The sequence below is a fragment of the Brachycentrus maculatus genome, unplaced genomic scaffold (assembly GCF_059751285.1).
Source record: "Brachycentrus maculatus isolate JH-2025_06_01 unplaced genomic scaffold, ASM5975128v1 h1tg000527l, whole genome shotgun sequence".
NCBI classification, from domain to species: Eukaryota; Metazoa; Arthropoda; class Insecta; order Trichoptera; family Brachycentridae; genus Brachycentrus; species Brachycentrus maculatus.
In genome coordinates this window covers 1,373,987-1,394,426 of record NW_028281273.1, presented here as the reverse complement: position 1 = coordinate 1,394,426, position 20,440 = coordinate 1,373,987, and the positions used below count along the sequence as shown (strand labels likewise).

Genomic DNA, 20,440 nt, shown 5'->3' with positions numbered 1-20,440 from the left:
TACATGGTTAGATATTTATGCTTTTTTAGCAACGCACCAATGACAATCAGAATTCTTTCAAATTCTCGTTTGTCATACGCCGAGTGGCTGAGCTTCGTTCATTTTTGAGTTTATTTAGAAAGAAGTTGCACCATGTTTTCTCAAATGGAACGTTTGCCGGATTACGATGTTCCTGGGCTGAAACAGGTATCGTTTAGCCCCTACGCCGATAATGGTGGAAGTGTTGTGGCCATAGCCGGAGACGATTATGTTGTGGTCGGCGCGGACACTCGTTTGAGTACAGGATTCTCTATCTACACGCGAGGTCAGAAGAAACTCTTCAAGCTCTCAGATACTACCGTCCTAGGGGCGACTGGATGCTGGTGCGACACCCTGACTTTGACAAGGTTATTGCAAGCCCGCATGCAGATGTACCTGCACGATCACCATAAGCCGATGACCACTCCTGCTGTTGCGCAGATGCTCTCCACGATGCTGTACTATAAGAGGTTCTTTCCTTACTACATTTCCAATGTTCTGGCAGGATTAGATAATGAAGGAAAGGGTTGCGTATACAGCTACGATCCCATAGGCCATTGCGAGAGGTCGAACTTCCGCGCTGGCGGAACTGCTGGAGCTCTCTTGCAACCTTTGTTGGATAATCAAATTGGATTTAAGAACATGCCCGGGGTGACGCCAGAAGCTATCGGAAAGGACAAGGCCCTCAAGATTCTCAAGGATGTGTTTATATCAGCCGCTGAGCGTGATATCTACACCGGTGATAGTATATTCATCAACATTATAACTAAGGATGGAATTATCGAAGAACTCTTTGAACTAAGAAAAGATTAACTTTCAATTTATTTAATTTTTGCATCAACTAATAATCTTTTATATTAATAAATAAAATAAATAATGTTTTTTCACGAATTGTCTTTTTTATAAATATTATTGAAGATGTGAGAGTACAAAAAAAACATACATCAGTCTAAGATTATTATAACTGGTGAATGTATTATAAGAAATCATCTTCTTCTTGATTTAGGACTATGTCCTGTTATTCTCCGATCCACTCCAAGAAATCTTGATATTATAAAGTAAAATTTGATAAATTTCACCTTAATGGTTCGTTGACCTTCGCGGTACCTTTCCTTGCTTATACGGATATGCAACCTCAAGTTCCCTGACCATTGCTGCTGTTCCCCTGTACCTATCTTTTCCTCCTCTATTTCCTTACACATTTAGCGTTTATCTGTTATTTCATCAAATTTGTTCCACTCCTAGATGTCAGAAGTAGAAAATGCAGTAGAGCAATGAGAGCATGCAGTCTCGTATGCCTATTTTTTTATTATTAAGTTATAGGCAGGCAGCCTTGGCTAGTGTACCTAGCTAACTAACAATCATGCCACTTCCCGCAGGTAACTGGAGGTCCCAAATTCGATCCTCAGGGGGGTCAAATAAAACTAAGTGATTTTTTCACTCTAATATTTATTCAATATTACCCTGGACTGGTAACCAAAGCGGACGAATGATCACTTTTCCTTCATGAGTTAACGATCAAGATAACACTGTGTTTATATGATACAGTGCCCTATTCACCATCGGGTGTGGATGAGGGTTTGAAAAAATATATATAATAAATGAGTAAGTGTATGCAACTCCGAGTGCTCTAGCTGTTGCTGCTATTCTGCTGATTACTTTGCCTCCAAATGATAATGCAATGCACTGTGGACCATTTGGGTATGGATATAAGCTAAATAACTTGTTACATTGGGTCATTTCCTAGTTATGACTTCTAACTGCTGTCTGCATCTGATGGGGCGTAGGGTACTGCATCTCATTGACACTTTTTTAAATGTTGGTTGTTAATAACATGAATGCAAGAACGCCTACGCCTTAGGTACCAGTCTAAATCATGGCTACAAGAGTTAAATTAATATTTTCACGATAGACTTCATGGAAACAGTATTTCTGTCTGATTTCTAAGAAACTTATCTCAAATATTCTTTTGAATGTATCAGATAAAAGTCTATTAACAAGACTTGATCCCTATATTTTTTGGCAATTATAAGTTTGTTAAATAATTTTTAACTTAAGGTGATGTCGAGTGCAATGCATAGGCCATAATATGAGACACCCAGGCCTGCTACGTACGATTGCGGAGGACATGTGCCAAGGCACAAACTACAAAGGACGACTGCTTAAACTCTCTTCTTTTTTCTATGTTCACTCAGGTGGAGCATATGGCCAACACGAGACGTCACTGTCACGCGCCATCTACTTGGCTTCATTCCAGATCAGTCTGGTATCCCGAAGTAGTGCTGAGTATAGTCGGTGAATGGTCGTCAGCGGTCTTTCGGGGCACCAGAACCCTCAGGGTTGGAAGAAGAGACATGAGGGGTTGATGGTCTCAGATGGCATTCTAAGGACATATCCCAACCATGTCCATCTTCTCTTTAGGACTTCCAGTATGAGGGGCTGTTGAGTTCTTCTTCTCACGTCTTCATTCCTGACAAAGTCATACCAATTTACACCCTGTATTCGCCTCAGGCACCTATTTTCAAAACTTTCCAGTTTCTTGCTCATAGTTTTGGTAAGGTCCTATAACTCACACCCGTACAGCAGTAGTGTTAGAGAGGTGACACTTGGTTTTTTGTCGAGTAAAGCAGCGAGTCCCAGACATTGCACATATTATTGAATATGGCTCCTGCCATTCCGAGCTGTATGTTCAGTTCCTTCTGGACACTACCACACCATGTGTGTTCCAAGATATCTGAAGGTGTCGACTCGAACGAGCGCTCGTCCCTCACAAGTAAGATGTTGATCTCGGTCCAGACAGGCTGAGTTACACATGATATTGGTCTTTTTGGCATTCACGCTTAAACTACATGTACCCAATTATCTCCCACATACGTTGCAGCGGGTACGCCGAGGTAAAGTCGAGCAAAGGATAGAGACGGGGGGGACTGACCATGAAAGAACCAAACCAATTATCACATGAATTGTGACGAAAGGACTACAATAATGCCTTAACTAGTTAAAAATTACCCTGCCTATGAATGTAAGCTATGGTTTTTACTGTGGGTTTGGTCAACTAATCCCACGGCAATAAGCAATGAATAAATGTTGCATAAACAGAGGTGATCTCCTAAATTCCACCGAAATGGAAATATTTTACTAAAATCTTGATTTGGCTAACAAATAAAGCGCATTCTGAATAACCACACAACAAATTAAATAAATAAATTCATTAACCAAAGTACAGGCATTTCCATTAAAGTTGGCCTATGAAACACATAATTGGGTGTTTTAATTGTATATCCATATAGACCTAAGGTATAACAACAGTACACAAGCCTAGTAAATTTTACATTCCATGTTCAAGCAATACATTTGTGATAGTGGTTTGTTTCGATAAAATCGATTTTACCAAACTGGAAACCGCAAAAATTGGTGGGTTAAGAGATGTAATTTCAGTCCTGTACTACAAACAGAACTGAGCGTACTTTACTTTACTTTAGCGTAGGACTGACCACCGTGCATTCATATAATGAGCGACTAGTTTACACCAAACCAATCAGACTTTCTGGTTAAAATATAGACTCCTGATGCATCACTTCATAACACTCACAGCTGGATCTGCCAATTACAATAATCTCCCAACTCCCGCATGCCGTCTTACGCTAACTAGTTATAATTACATAGTATAGGATCAGTTATTTTTGAGTTAGTTATACTTATTATATAAGTAATTTCATAATACATAGAAACTCATTAGTAATATCATATCTAAAATCATTATTCTAAATAACTTCATTACAGACTTATGTAGTGAGTGTTTTGCTTGTTTTTTTTTTTGATTACACGAAATTATAGTAATTTTGATCACAGAGATTAAACCCATTCGCATTTCAAAATAGGCTATGAATCGTAAAATATTGCAAGCCTACGTAAAAACATGAAAAGCGCTGTCGCATAAACCGTAGATAGAATTCAGTCACTTAGAGGTAATTTTAAAAATAAAGCTGTCTTGATTCTGTCTTTCGAAAGAAAAGAACATTTTAGTATTGTTTTTGTCACCACCAGAGAAAAGATCCCATTATAAATCATATTTATCAAACCCTTATCCGCACCCCAATGGTGCATAGGGCACTGCGTCATATAAACGCAGTGTTATCTTGATCGTTTACACATGAAGGAAAGGTGATCGGTCCTCCGCTTCAGGTACCAGTCCAGGGTAATATTGAATAAATATTAGAGATAAAAAAATCACTTATATTTATTTAACCCCCCTGGGAATCGAACCCGGGTCCTCCAGAACGGTAGCCGAGCGTGCTGACCATTACACTCCGGAGGCGGACAAAAATTCATATTTACGACATAAAAATATCGGTAGTTTCAATAGATTTAGCGGTAGACGCCCGTTTAGGGTTTTCAAAATTTTTATTTTTCAACCTGCCCCTGTTGCGGCTCACCATCATATACCACAGACTAAATAATACACTATGGGACGCATATTTAAGCCTTCTGATTGGTTGAAATTATAAAGCATAGACAATATAAACAAAAAATTAAAGATTTACTTTGATGTTTGACAGCGATTTAAAGTTTATGACAAGAGAAAGAATACTATAATTATTCTACTTATCATCCAAATCTGAAAATAAAATACGTAAGTCTTAGGCGATCAATACTAGATATTATTTTGATCAAAACTTAAGAGATCTTATTTTTATTATATTAATATAATCTTTATTTTAAATCTAGGTTAAGTAGCGGTATTTTGTATTTGCACTGATTTTAAAATAAGTACTTGTAATTCTGAGGTAAATTTTATACATTACCGTTATCAATTGTTTTCGTTGTTGTATCGCACTGTTATCATTTGTTCTTATCGCATATTTTTTTTATTTTCAGTCCATCAGTTCATTTCAGACTCCGCACGGTGCAAGTATAATAATGGAGTTTCTTAGTGCCGATGATCCTACTTCATATTCTAGACCAGGTTTGTACTTTTTTTACTAATCATTATTTTATAAATATCTTAAAATAAATGGATTTTTTTAACTCTTGTTTTTTTCTTGTTGCAGATTTGCATATTATCAAGAATATTGACTTTTCACTTGATGTTGATTTTAAGCGTAAAGTTTTGGCTGGAAAGGCTACCCTTTCAGTTGAGCAAGTTAAAGCTTCTAGTGATTTAGTAAGTATTTTGCTTATATTCACAATTTCTTTATTTTTTATACATAAATTGCTTTTAATAGAAATGCTTACTATGAAATCAATAATATTTAAGTGATATTTTATTTATGATCATAAAAATATACATATTTAGAACAATCGTTTCTTAGATATGTATAACTTTTTTACTGACATTTTTTGGTGGAACTGCACATTATATAATAAAACAACAGCTTTATACTGTAGTTGTTTCGACTTCTTTCTTACTTTACATTTGGTATAATAAATATATCCATAGAGCCAGCCTTCAAAGAGGAGCAGTTAGCGCGTTTGGCTGCTGTGCTGGACTTCCAGTGTTCGATTCCCAGGGGAGTCAAAACAAATATTAATATTTTTCACTCTCATATCTATTTAAGCGTGGGACTGATCACCTCGCCTTCATGCGATTAAAAATCAAGATAACACTGCATTGATACGATGCAGTGCCCAATGCACTATTTTTTCTGCGAATGAGGATAAGAAGAAAAAATGTTATACAAATAAAAAACACAAAATTGTAAATTTGTCCTATTATTTTAATTTTATTAGTTTGCTAATTTAATATGCAATTTTATTAAATTGATAAAGAATAAAGATTACTTATATTATTTGATGGATATAATATAAGAAATGTGTCTTTTTTTTTTGAATTACTTAACTTCCAAGTGACTGAAATCTAGCTACGGCTTATGCAACACCGCTTATCATGTCCCTACTCAGGCTTCAACTTTATAAGTTTCATAGCCTATGCCTACTCGTGAGTGGATTTACTCTTTATGTTTAAAGTTACTATAATTTCATGTGATTCATGAGTAAAAATTCTAGGCAAAAACACTCGGAAGAAATGTGTCCATTTACTTTACATTTGGTAATATAAATATGAGTTGGTACTCACCGACTATCGGTTTTGACAAAACCTTATCTCTTCTGTACAACCAGAAATATTATATCTTTTAATCAGAATAGATAAAACCACAAAATGAACAGTTGGTAAACATTATACATCTTTCTCAAGTTCCTCGCAACATAATGAAAGTCCATAATAATTTTGTTATTATTATCACAGATATATTTTTATCACTTTGAGATTATTCACATGCAATAACAGGATGCATGTGCATGGAAATAACTATCCGTATAAACAAAAATGTAACTGCTACTTTTTTCAACTTAAATCTCACCGATTTATCTTTAAATGAAGAATTATTTTGCGAGTCAAATAACAGCATTGAGTTTGATTACTTATAAACCTGCGATAACGCGGGATTATTCCTTAATGGTTGGATAAAATTTCCGCACCAGGGACTAATTGTTAAAGAGGAAATGGATTTTTGTAAGGAACTTTAGTTGTTGTAATAAACAGACAACATGTATGTTTACTGTATAACATTTTGAGTGTGTCCAAATACTACAAAATTTGGATTTTCTCCAATTACAGGAGTCACTTTCACATTATTTTTTGACATCTCATCGAAGATGAAGAATAATATGGTAGTCTGGGCATTTACGGGGCTAACGACCGTCATAGGCTGGTTTAAGTTATCACTTTACACATGTGTAACATTCACCAATTCTACCCATTATTGACAACCACAATACTCAAATTCTTGGAAGTTCTATGTATATGAACAGATTTTGAAACATTATTCTTGAATCACTAGAACTTCACTAAAGACATCTATTGGTGAGATGAAAAGAAGCTTTTACGTGTGTAAAGTCATCACTTAAACCAGCCTATGATGGCCGTCAGCCCCGTAAATGCCCAGACTTCCATATTCTTTTTTATCTTTGATGAGATGTCAAAAAATAATATGTTAACTGTATTATTATTTTTGCAGATTCTTGATATAAGTTACTTGGTGATTCTCAATGTTTCCCTGGTGTCTGGTCAAGCTCTGGACTTCACTATAGGAGACCACGTTGAAGAGATTGGATCTAGATTGGTCATAAAGCTTCCAAAATCAATTGATCCATGGTAATTTTCGTAAATGAATCTATTTCTTACAAAATGTGTATTTAAAAAATAATAATTTTGTTGTAGTCAATTAGCAAACATTTCTCACTTAGGTATTCAAACATTACTCACACTTACCTTACGTGAAACCAAATCGGTTAAGTGACATACAATATTTAAATGAATGATCATGTGGATCAAATCATCATAAGAATCTCATTTATTAAAATGGAATTTTAATAATCATTTACTTATAATAAACAAACTTGATATTTCCAAACCTGCGTTCTAAGTTGCTGTTAAAAATAAACACAGGCAGAAATGTAATACACTTTTTTCAATACCTATTTTCATAATTTTTACCTTATGATTATCTTTTATTGAATTTATCAAATCAGTTTATTTGAAGAGAGTAAATCAAGCTGAATCTTCAATTTTTAGTTTAAATTTTACTTGATGAATACCACTTTTTCTTAAAATCTAGTGCATAATGTGTTTTGAAGCATTCAGCATCATTATTGAACAGTTTTTGGACAGATATTAACTCAAGGTCACTACCAAATTGATGAAACATGAATTTTAACCTATTTTTCCCGTGCATTGTCCCCTACATAATAATCTAGGGTATAGTTTGCCAGAAAATAATGAAACACATTATGTACCATTTTCTCTTATTATGTTGGCAATAAATACTAGGTTTAATATATTATTGTAACGTTGTATGCATTAAATTATAGTCAACCTAAAAAATATCTCTTGTAAATATGAATATGTACAGTATAATTACCTATCATAATTTTATTTATTCAATAAATGTATTAATCTAAATCCTTTTCTTTTGTTAAAATTTCCATTATATTGATTATTTTCAATCAATATAAATCTCTGAATGATAAATTATCACAGCTGAATTGCCTTTTTCTGTTTCTATGTGGTCTGATAGATGTACCACTGATAAAAGTATTTGTATACTTTAGTTTGTTTTACACTTGGATCTATCTATCAAAATCAAGATAATTTTAAGTAGTTTTTGTTTAATTTTTTTATGAAATCAGGTAGCAAAGTACATAAATTATTTTGAATAAATATTTGGTGACAATCGCCCAGTGGATGTTTCCTATGGTGCAAAAATATTAATACTTTATTTTTTTTTACAAAAATGTTAGTAATATTAATATATAAATCAGAGATTTTTTCGTCTACCGGTTTAGAGATGTACCCGTCTCTTCATCAGGACAATCACTACAACAGCATACAAACAATACTACATGTCACCACCATAGGACTATTCACATACTTACAACTACACAATATGTTGTTACACTGGGAAAGAATTAAAGTAAAATCTCCTATAGTAATTTAGATTTTAGCTTTACTGATGTCACATCAATTCCAACACATGTTTCTCATTTGTACGTGAAATGTACCTTGTCATATGGACTATATAGAAAATTAAGATAAAATGGATGATCTTAGTTTGCATTTAACGCGCTCATTTATTTTCAGTTTTGATATATCAATCCAATATGAAACATCACCAGAAGCTAGTGCTTTGCAGTGGCTGGACCCCCCGCAGACTGCTGGAAAAAAACATCCATACTTATTCTCTCAGTGTCAGGTAAATATGCGCTTTTAATATCTTAAAAATATTTGACTTCAAAATCCCAATCAGATCCAATCTAAAGCATCACAGTTCAATGTGACAAGTTAACACGGCTTTTGTTAGGAATTCAAAAGTAAATATTTATTTAAATATTAGTAGAAATGAAAATATGTAATGTGATAAACGTCCATTTAGGTGTAAGACGTAATGAACCAGGAGATTGAGTGTGTTTAATAGTTTTTGTTGCCGAAATCAATTCGTCCATGAAGAAACATCTTTCGAAAGCAAAAGTTTTTGAAAGGGTTTCTAAGACAATCCAAAATGATTAATCGGATGCAATTAACATGTTTGTCACAAGAGAATATTGCGAAAATTTGAAGCGGAGCTATTTTATCAACATATTACATACTATTTTTTATGTGAAATGCGCTGTCGACAATTTCAGTCAATGGCCGCCTCTGAAGCTGGGTTAAGTTGCTTAAACACTTCTTATATTCACCTGACGTAGCTTCCAGTGACTACTGGCTATTTCCAAAGCTTTAAGAATATTTGCGTGTGAAGGAGTTTTTTTAATGATAATGAGGTTATGGGGTGTCAAATTAATGGTTAGCAGAGGTCAGACGAATGTTCTACCGGCAAGCTATAAAAATATTGGATCATTGCTAGAAGAAATGCCTACAAGTCCAGGTGTACCATGTTAAAAAATATGGAATAAGAACTTTTTCTCATCCATTCCAAATAGGTTAAAGATGGAGCAAATCAATAAACCCTCGTAATTGCAATGAACCCTCAAGATGACATTATTGGAAAAGCGGGATTTGCACTGTTATTCAGGCATCATACTGATTTATTCTTCCAGGCGATCCATGCTCGCTCAGTCTTCCCTTGTCAGGATACGCCGGCTGTCAAATTTACTTATAACGCCGATGTGACGGCTCCTGAGGAGTTCACTGTCTTGATGAGTGCAATCCGGAATGGTTCCAGTCCTGGACCTCACGGAGAAGGAAAGAGGCATAGGTTCTCACAACCTATACCTATTCCATCCTACCTGTTGGCCATAGCTGTAGGCGCCTTGGAATCTAGAACGCTTGGACCGAGGTAAATAGTGGTCTTCTTTATTTGGGAAGGAAAAGTATTTGATAATTAAATATGCTGAAATCTTCTGTCGGAATTTATAGCACTTAACAATAAATGTAAGAAAACAATAACTGCAGGAATTCTTAACTATTTGTATGTACATTTATCAATTTTTTTTATCGCTAGTAATCAAACACTGGATTTGAACCTGAGGGTGATACATGCAATATTACAATTAAACAAATGTGAATCAAAAGATGATTTCAACATAGTGTCCCTTGTTTCTTATTTGGCAGTCACAATTGTTAATGATTGGTGTACAAATTTTAAACTAGTCGGCATCTACAATGAGGAAACAATAGTAAACCTTTAATTTTTTTTACATACATATATGGAATATGTAATACAATAATTAATTTACAATGTATATAATTTATTCATAAGGTGTAACATGCTGCCATGATGTACGTGGCTATTTAGTTCTTTGATTGAATAGATAATTGTTTAAATGCATAATATACAATTCTTAATTGGACACAATACACAAAAAGGCTGTATAATATCTCTTACTCGCACACTACATTCCTGCCTTACAATTTCAGATCTACAATCTGGTCAGAGAAAGAGATTATTGAGAAAAGTGCTTGGGAATTTGCAGAAACAGACAAAATGTTAAAGGCTGCTGAAGAGTTATGCGGGCCTTATGTGTGGGGCATATATGATCTACTTGTGCTCCCTCCTTCATTTGCCTATGGTGGAATGGAGAACCCTTGCTTGACATTTGTTACTCCAACATGTCTGGTTGGTATATTTGTAAAACGCATTTAACTTACTACGTACATATTTACTTACTTACGTACTTTTCACAAGGCTTATCTGCAAAATGTTATTTTAGTTGTCGAAAGACTTGATAATGTAAAAAATACTAATATCATTTATACTTTCATAGTTTTTATCAACACATTCGCCACGAATGACTTGTATTTGAGTCTTTGGGATTTCTTTAAAGAAACACGGACTTGTATATGATTCTTTGCGTATGTCATACTTTGAACATAAAATTTAAGATTTTGCTCACAGATGCCATTGAAGAATATTACTAACCAGAATAAAATAACATGTGGTCCTAAGTATACAGAACACAGATTGAGAACCTCAAAAAAATATTTAAATACGTTAGGTTACTAATCAGCATTTATGTTTTTTTTTAATTCCTGCTAGTTGAAAATTCATTGCCATTTTTCAAAAAAAAAATTCAAATATGTAAAACTGCCCTATCGCAGTAGTAATTTGAATTTAATTATATCCGACCGCAAAAGTATTCAGATATTATTTATTGATTTGGCATTCAATTTGTGATTTGGAATAACATGATGATTTAAATTAAAAAATTAAACACTTGTATCATACCAATTTTTGAGTTTGTTAATATAAACACAACTAGTTTCGAGAACTACACATGTTCTCATCAACAGTTTGTATTTTCGCCTGTTGATGAGAACATCTGTAGTTTTTCATTCATGTTTACATTTAATTTATGTCAGTCATGTTTACATTAATCAACTCAAAAAGTGATCTTATGCTAGTGTTTTATATTTATATTTAAAAGTGTTAAGAAATAAACATATAGTATTATCCAATAAAGGATAACAGAACAACATATTTAAATGGTTGAGATATCAATTTTTTTCAACGGTTGTGTTCAATGAAGTACAATGAATCATCATAAAATGCTATGCAGCCTTTAATGATGATTTATTGTACTCAATTCATATCTACTTTTAAAATAAAGATTTATAACATGATGTCTTTGTCAATAAATAATGATTCTAAATTGTCAAATTTTTTAGGCGGGAGATCGTTCATTGGCTGATGTAATTGTCCATGAAATAACGCATAGTTGGACTGGAAATTTAGTTACAAATAAGAACTTTGAGCACTTTTGGTTGAATGAAGGGTTTACGGTGTTTGTTGAAAGAAAGATATCTTCCCGCCTCCACGGAGAGAGTGCTAACGATAAAAAGTACAGAGATTTCATCACTATTCTAGGACTAGCTGAATTAAAGGATACAGTAAGTAATTTATTTTCATTTATTCTAAAAGAAATGCCTTGTCTTCTGTCCATTTCTTTATAACTTGTTAATGTTTCCATGTTATTAGGAAAACATATGTAAAACTTAAAAGTAAATGTTTAAAAAAAAATTTTTTATTTAAATTGTATAAAATATTGATGAAAATTGTATACTTGATTATTTTTTCGATGAATGATAATATATAATAGATTCATCCTGTGTGGTATATTACAATATATCATTAAATTTAGTATTTATTTAATTTAAAAGAAAACACTTATTTTTTACCACTTGAGTTATATTTATTTTATTTTAACGACTAGTTTCGGAAGCTACAGATGCTTCCATCTTCGGGTCTAAATATAAAATAGTATTTATTTGTAAAATTAATAATTGAATCTTATGTTTCTGAGTTGTGAAAATAAAATTCTCTGTGTCCACTTTATGTATACATATTAATCCTAAGCACTCCTATATCGAGTGCGGCTCGACTTTATATGGCACGATTTCTAAAATAATATTAAAAAATGAAAACACTCTACAATGTTCTAATACAAAACTGATGTAAGACCCTTTTTAAAATTTATTTTGTAAATCGATTAAGTAATTGATTTACAAAATAGTAATAAAAAATAATAGTTATGAAATTAAGGAGTGCTAAGTGTTAAAATATGAAATGTGATATGGCTTTTCATAAATTTTGTATTTTTAGGTTGTCAATCATCTCGGTGTAGGAAGCCCTCTAACAAAGCTAGTAGTCAACTTGAAGGGACTTAGCCCCGACGATGCATTTTCATCTGTCCCTTATGAAAAGGGATCCACATTTTTACGATACTTGGAGAATACACTCGGAGGACCGGATGTGTTTGAACCATTCCTTCGAGCATATTTAGTTCGGTTCCAAAAACAATCTATCAAAACAGATGACTTCAAAGAATTCCTGATCGAGTATTTCAAAGACAATGCTAAGTTGAAAGAAATTGATTGGGATGGGTGGCTACACACTCCAGGAATGCCACTTATTATCCCAGAGTAAGTATTATACATCCATATTAACAAATTCAACCTGTAACATAGATATTTCGGGTTAAGGGAGTATGTATGTAGTTTTAACATAAAAAAGGAATATTCGCCATAATTGGAGAGCCTTAATTTTATTTACAAACTATTTCAAAAGTAAATCCTAATTGAATTTTTCAAACATGTGCTACTACTCTTTCTGTGTAAGAATTTGGCTTATTTTATTTTTGACGTGGAATTATGCCATTAGTCCAATGCTGGTATAATTATGTTTTTAATTTTTTCTTATGTATGTAATTTCTCTTTCAGATATGACTCTACGATGTTAGAATCTTGCTCTAACCTTGTGAATGAGTGGTTATCAGCCAATGGAGACTTCTCACGGTTTTCTAAAGGTGATATTAAGAAACTCGATTCTCTGCAGCAACGTCAGTTCTTAGCCGATCTGCTTGATAAAGAAGTTACCCTCGACCTTGTCAAAGGTTTACAAAATGCTTACGACCTGGATTCAATTTATAACTCTGAAGTGAGATGCAGGTGGCTGCGGTTGTGTATTAAGGCCAGATGGGAGGAGAAAGTCACCAATGCATTGAAGTTTGTTAATGAACAAGGAAGAATGAAGTTCGTTCGTCCGATTTACAGAGATTTGTACGCTTGGGATGCTGTCCGTAATAGAACTATTGAAAATTTCCAAGAGAATAAAAAATACATGATGCATATCGTTGTTTACTCCCTGAAGAAGGATTTAAAACTTGAATAAATGTACATATGTATTTATATTTACTTAAAATTCATACCGTACTGTATTTTTAAATTTTATAATGCTACATATTCAATAAATAATTCACGCATTAGAACATCTAAAAAAAAAGTTTTTTTCTGCAACAAATGATTACTAGATAATAAGATAAATAAATAATAAATCACTCTTCAGTAAAACCGAAAATGCGCAGGATCAATCAACGAAAAAATCCTTTCATTTACATTCAATGTACAGTGCACAATTTGATTTAAAGCAAGTTTTGCATAGTTATCTATCAGAAATATTTGAGGCTTTCTCTACACGCCATTTGTCCGCCTCCGTAGTGTAATGGTCAGCACGCTCAGCTACCGTTCTGGAGGTCCCGGGTTCGATTCCCAGGGGGGTTAAATAAATATAAGTGATTTTTTTAACTCTAATATTTATTCAATATTACCCTGGACTGGTACCTGAAGCGGAGGGCCGATCACCTTTCCTTCATGTGTTAACGATCAAGATAACACTGTGTTTGTATAATGCAGTGCCCTATGCTCCATTGGGGTGCGGATAGGGGTTTGAATGAATGAACTACACGCCATACATTATATAAATTATCTATGGGATGTATCAAATTAAAATAATGTTTTTCAATCAATTTATGTTTGAACAATTATTTGATTATTTGAAAATTAATTCCTTGAATGATTTAAAATTATGAGCAAGTCGAGTTACTAACTATGGTTTGACATGAAAGATGAACCTAAGGGTGGTGACTGACCGGAGCATATCGTCGTAATGTAACATCGCTCGAGCGAGCATCCGACAATGGCATTCAGGCAGTCAGTACAGCGAGCGCGAGGCTCGCTGTACTGACTGCCTGAATGCTCGCATCATAACATGTTACGTTACGACGAAGTGGCTCTGGCCAGTCACCACCCTTATACTTCCCAAATAGGATCAGTGACCAAAAAAATATCATTTGCTCTAAATTGTAACCTATTCGAATTCAAGGTATTCTTCTTTATATCCACGTATGCAATTTCTTAACATAATTTTTGTGAAAATCTTAGAGGTCCATATTTCAACATCAAACAATAAAATAGACTGTAAAGCGAGTTTATTGATTACAAAATACTATTCTATAATAACTAACAATAAATAAACATCTATTTCAACTTATAGTCTTTAGGATAATCCATAACTTTAGGATAGTTCTTAATCACTTCCTCTGGTATATGATCTAATCTTACAGGAACATTTCGCACTTGAGGAATTTCATTAGAAATGTTTTCCATAATGTCGGTAGGCACTTGAGATTCTGGAAATATTAAAAGTCTTTCCATGGTGTAACGCCTTTGTAGATTTCCTTTCATCGAGCGGTAAACCGCTTTCTTTATGATCTGAGAAGGATAAATAATTATCACATTAGGTGGAGAAATTGGTAATATAATTTAAAAATATATATGGAGGTAAGAAATGAATTTAAGTTAGTTAAATAACAGAAAATATTTAAGAGTAGAGGGCAGAAAAATATCTTGGGGAAAGTGAAGCTTTTTATTAAAATTTTTTACTTTTTAAAAAATTTATGAACACTTTATTGCTTTTTAATAGATTTATATTATCCACTGACACTTCGTGATGGAATTCCATTTTTAATATATTATTAGATTAAAACCAATATTTTTAGCTTTTCCACTTTATTTTTATTTGACCAGCGACCGGGTTTCGTCGTTACAGACATCATCAGACTGGTGATGTCTGTAATGACGAAACCCGGTCGCTGGTCAAATAAAAATAAAGTGGAAAAGCTAAAAATATTGGTTTTAATCTAATAATATACTTTATTGCTCTTTATTTGTGTGTATTTAACCTTTACTTTTTTATATATGTATATCCATAGTGTTCATGTTTGATTTTAAAGAAAAGTTTAAACTATACTGTATTTCATATATACTCAGACCTCGCTTTGCGTCGTTTCACTTTGCGTTGTTTCAAAGTTTTAATTTTGTTTTGTTATGTAAAGATTCTTCTTTTTTAACATTTAAGGACTGAATGACAAATACGGTAACCTATCTTTGATGTTTATATGATTTCCAATGGAAAATAGCAATTCACTTTGCGTTGTTTCAATTTTGCGCCACAATATTTTGGAACGTATCTACAACGCGAAGTGAGGTCTTAGTGTATAACATATATCGCTCACTCTTTTCAAGAACGTCATAAATAAAACATTGACAATTTTCAGTTGTGCATGTTTTTGGAATGCCCAGAAAATGTACTATATACCAGCAGAAGAGGCATATTTTTAACTTAATAATTACCCGCTACAGGGCAGAAAGTGTTGTTTTTGCATTTTGAAGAAAAGGTATTGTTTAATTATTTTTTTAAATATACAAAATATTATTCAAATGGAGAAAAATACCTTCAGGTTTTACCTAAATAGATCTGTTGCACAGTAAAAAGTTCAATAAGTGGCTTGATATTTATTTTTAATACATCTTGTTATATTTTTAAACTTTAAAAACGGTCTCCTGAAAAATCAAGTTTTTTCCTTTGTGACGTTCTTGAAAGGAGTGAGCGATATAGGTTTTCATTGTTTGTGGAACCATAAACAAATTGACTAAAAAAATATCAATCATCGCAGTCACACTTCTGCTTTTACACCCAATATACATCTGGTTCTGATTTACTGATGTAATATAGAAGTCTAAATGTATTATTATAATGCGGTATACCAACCAGAGTGAAATCTTTTTCATGCAATTCCCAAGCGAGTGTCCACGAAGCTCCTCTAGGGAATCCAGTATGGTGGAAGTATGCTCGCTTGTACCAATCAGATCCTCGCAGAGCAATGTCTCTGCTGTTAATAGCGACAACGACATCACCACAGTCGTTCATAGGATGATAAATAGGTTTGTGCATGCCCATCAAATACTTCTTAATACGTTCTGCTGACAAATATGGGTCCTGCCATTTGCAATCGTAAAGGTGCCATGTACGAGCAAAAGTGGCCCATTGCTAAAAATTGTGTGGAAAAAAACATTTACATTGAAATTATTTAACTTAGTTATTAAAATTCGGTTTAAAAACATAATATATTCTTTTAAAAACAAGAGTTGACAATGCTTTATTTTTAAAACTAAAAAAAAGTAATACTTTTTAAGTAAATAACTGACGGATAATTTTGATTATTAAACTCAATAAATGATAAAACTAACCTGAACTCTTTGAAAGGCAGACATTATCGGCTATTTCTAGCGAAATATAACGTTGTAGTATTTTATCAATAAAATAATGTAATAATTTTTCTTTTTTATTGTTAACTAATATTAAAATGATATTTAAACCTCTCCTTTCAGAGTAAAATTATCGTATTTTTGACAGTTCGGCACATATGACATAACCTCAAATTTTATTAATATTACCATAGACTCGAAAATAGACAAACTAGATTTTTTTAAAGGTTTTTTCCAAATGCTTATAAAAAACGAGTTCAAAAACGCACGTGTGCTTCTGTCATAATTTCAAAGTAACATCCAGTAAGCGCTTTGCGCCAATTTTAAGTTTGTCTCGGTCAGGGGGGGTCGACTCGTAAACGTCAGATTGTTCAAAAAACGACCAGAAATGACGAGACACGCTAATACACTAACAAAAACACCGAAACGGGAACGAAAAATACGAGATACCAACAAGTTGTTTGAGAAACCAATACGAGATACCAACAAGTTGTTTTTAGAGAATTGTACAATTGTATCTGTAATATACTTGTTTGTAAATTGTTATATATTTTTTGTTTAAAAGGGCAGAAGGAACATAAATTGTGTGTTTTTCTGGAATTTTTGTCTGAAATATAGTCATTTGAAAATTCCCTTTTTTGTTTTTATTTAAAAGCATTGTATCGATTGCGATGTATCACACATTGCGAGTGTTTTTGCCTAGAATTTTCACTCATGAATTACATGAAATTATAGTAACTTTAAACATAAAGAGTAAATCCACTCACAAGTAGGCATAGGCTATGAAACTTTTAAGTTGAAGCCTGAGTAGGGACATGATAAACGGTGTTGCATAAGCCGTAGCTAGATTTCAGAGTCACTTGGACGTTAGGTAATTAAAAAAAACGATGTATCACACAAGTTTGAGTGTGTAATATTTAGTGAATATATAAAAAAATATGTATAAATGTATATATGTTTATATAAAATATTTATATATATATATATATATATATATATATATATATATATATATATATATATATATATATATATATATATATATATATATATATATATATATATTTATATATATATATATAAATATATATATATATATATATATATATATATATATATATATATATATATATATATATATATATATATATATATATATATATATATATATATATATATATATATATATATATATATATATATATATATATATATATATATAAATATATATTATTTTACATTCAAAAAAGTTAATAAGTCTGATTATTTGAACAGAAGCCTCAATAAGAAAGACCGTAGAATAAAAAAAAAGAAAAATATTTTAGCAATTCGGCGAGTGACGAATAAGTAAAAAGGGTTCGAATGTAATTTATCATTCAGCGGCTGAGTTTAGAAACTACTAATTGCCTGAACTCTTTTCATAAATGTCGCGTTTTAGCCGTGACCTCTATATTTTTGTTTACAATGAAATAAATAAATGTTGGTTATAAAATTCCTTTTTTTAATATTGATATTATAATTATGTTAATATGTAATAAAACAAATTTTAATATAAATATCATTTGGCCTGAAAAATTAATGGTAAAAATTTCGCCGGGTGGATCCGGCCGCGCCCAGCCGGGAGCTAAGTACCTTCAGCCGGGAGCATCGATTACGGTTTTATTATGTTGCTTGCAATATTTTTTTATATTTTTACTGTTGCCATGATATTGTTAGGAAATCGATTTCGCTTTGAGATTTGCTCTATTCCTCTACATACATCTGCTTTGATTAATTTTTATTTTCTATTTTTATATGTTTTATACGTCTATTTTTATTTTCAATGCCTTAAACATCTTTATTAATCTTTTTCGGTCTGCCGGAATTCATTAGGATTTTTTAAAGATAAAATTATTGATCCGTGTCTGCATATGCTTTTATAAATTTTTAACACTACACTACACTTTTCTCTATGTATGTATTTACGTACCCACTACCTACTTACCTGTAAGTATTTATGCGATGGATTTCCTTCTACAAATAAAAATTATTGCGAAATACACAATAAAACACCTTTTTTAATTTTAAATAAAACATGTATTTAATTTTTTTTTTTCTTACTTAAAAAAATTAAAGAGATCCTTGAGCGTCATGAGATTGCGCCAATTTCGTTTTATTTGGTTAAAGTTTATCTCCTCTTCGGGTTATTTGTAATCAATTTCGCGTTTTTTTTTTTAAATATATGCATTACTGCACTAAAACCCTTCTCTTCTAAATATGAAGATAGAAAGGCTATTATAGGTAATTTCAATTCTTCCCACAGAATTAGGTATTGATGACGAAAACGTACCCAAAAATCAATATAAACACATTGATTACATATTATTTTGGTTTATTTATTGACTTGGCGTTTAATTTGTAGAACTCCATTTTAATTTATGTATTAATTTTAAATCAAACACAGATTTTTTGAGTCTACTAAGTTGTATTTTATTAATAAAAAACACATAAAAAATTATACTGTGACAATTGTTTCGCCTTGTTAGGGCATTATCAAACGAATGACCATTCGTTATCCATGAATTATCATTCGTTTGATAATGCCCTAACAAGGCGAAACAATTGTCACAGTATAATTTTTTATGTGTTTTTTATTAATAAAATACAACTTAGTAGACTCAAAAAATCTGTGTTTGATTTAAAATTAATACATAAAATATTATTTTGGCTTCACAGTCATTTTGCAGATCAATAAATTACTCTTTTAAATTTGGACTAACACTTTCTACGTCTGATAAAAATGGATTGATTAACCAAGCTGATATCAAAAGTTCCTGTTAGTCTTTGAACCGTATTATCATATCTTCGATAAGGGCATTAATGTGGCTATGATACTATATGTCTTTTTTAATGGGCCCTTGTTTTATATGAAGAACTTGATAATATTGAGTATTATGCCAAAGTTAAAGTTAAATTTTGCGTATGAAAGTGTAGTTTTTCTTTATTGACACAACGTTCCCTTGAACCTCCCGCTCCCTTCTGCAGCACCCCCCAAATGCGAAAATTTTAAAAACGCCTAGCCAGACTTCCAAAACGTCCAGAAAGGGGCGCTGGCACCCCCGATAAGAAACATAACTTCAGGAAGTGGTGGACACTCCTTCTGTCCTTTTAAAATATTGTGTTTTCTGGAATTTTATATATTGTATATTATAGTAAGTCAAAAAAATTACCATTACCATTTACCGTTGTACGGCTGAGTTGAGTAACCATTATTAAACTGAACTTTTGAACTCAACTAAACGCCTAAACTCTTTTTATAAATGTCGCGTTTTAGCCGTGACCTTTCTATTTTTGTTTACACTGAAATAAATAAATTTAGATAGTGAAATATCTTCTTTGTAATATTAATATTATAATTTTGAAAATATGTAATACAACAAATTTCAATATCAATACCATTTAACCTGAAAAATTAATGATAAATATTTCGGCGGGTGGATTCGACATTCAGCCGCGGCGAAGTCACGCCCAGCCGGGAGCTTAGTACTAGTAGCCGTTTAC

At 32.4% G+C, this 20,440-nt stretch overlaps 3 protein-coding genes across 4 annotated transcripts; 2 read left to right on the top strand and 1 right to left on the bottom strand.

Moving 5' to 3' along the window:
* Window positions 1–44: 44 nt before the first annotated feature.
* Prosbeta6 (proteasome beta6 subunit) lies at window positions 45–909 on the top strand. Its single transcript, XM_088272845.1, has one exon. It carries the CDS (start codon window positions 133–135, stop codon window positions 829–831), a length of 699 nt encoding a protein of 232 aa, XP_088128971.1. The 5' UTR covers window positions 45–132; the 3' UTR covers window positions 832–909.
* A 3,651-nt stretch (window positions 910–4,560) lies between these two features.
* LOC148301738 (leukotriene A-4 hydrolase) lies at window positions 4,561–13,870 on the top strand. Of its 2 annotated transcripts, none has more exons than XM_088272839.1 (10): window positions 4,561–4,651; window positions 4,897–4,984; window positions 5,070–5,182; window positions 7,038–7,174; window positions 8,660–8,771; window positions 9,616–9,854; window positions 10,436–10,634; window positions 11,684–11,905; window positions 12,618–12,937; window positions 13,235–13,870. In XM_088272839.1, the coding sequence occupies exons 2-10, from the start codon at window positions 4,939–4,941 to the stop codon at window positions 13,683–13,685; spliced, it is 1,839 nt and encodes a 612-aa protein (XP_088128965.1). In that variant the 5' UTR covers window positions 4,561–4,651; window positions 4,897–4,938; the 3' UTR covers window positions 13,686–13,870. The 2 variants fall into 2 exon arrangements, with proteins under 2 accessions (XP_088128965.1, XP_088128966.1); XM_088272840.1 differs by having other exon boundaries at window positions 4,561–4,805; window positions 13,235–13,791.
* Window positions 13,871–14,764: 894 nt separating this feature from the next.
* Window positions 14,765–17,088, bottom strand: mRpL13 (mitochondrial ribosomal protein L13). The gene is made up of 3 exons (XM_088272842.1): window positions 16,883–17,088; window positions 16,404–16,682; window positions 14,765–15,064 (listed from the first exon to the last, which is right to left on the bottom strand). Exons 1-3 carry the CDS (start codon window positions 16,904–16,906, stop codon window positions 14,831–14,833), a joined length of 537 nt encoding a protein of 178 aa, XP_088128968.1. The 5' UTR covers window positions 16,907–17,088; the 3' UTR covers window positions 14,765–14,830.
* Window positions 17,089–20,440: the final 3,352 nt, after the last annotated feature.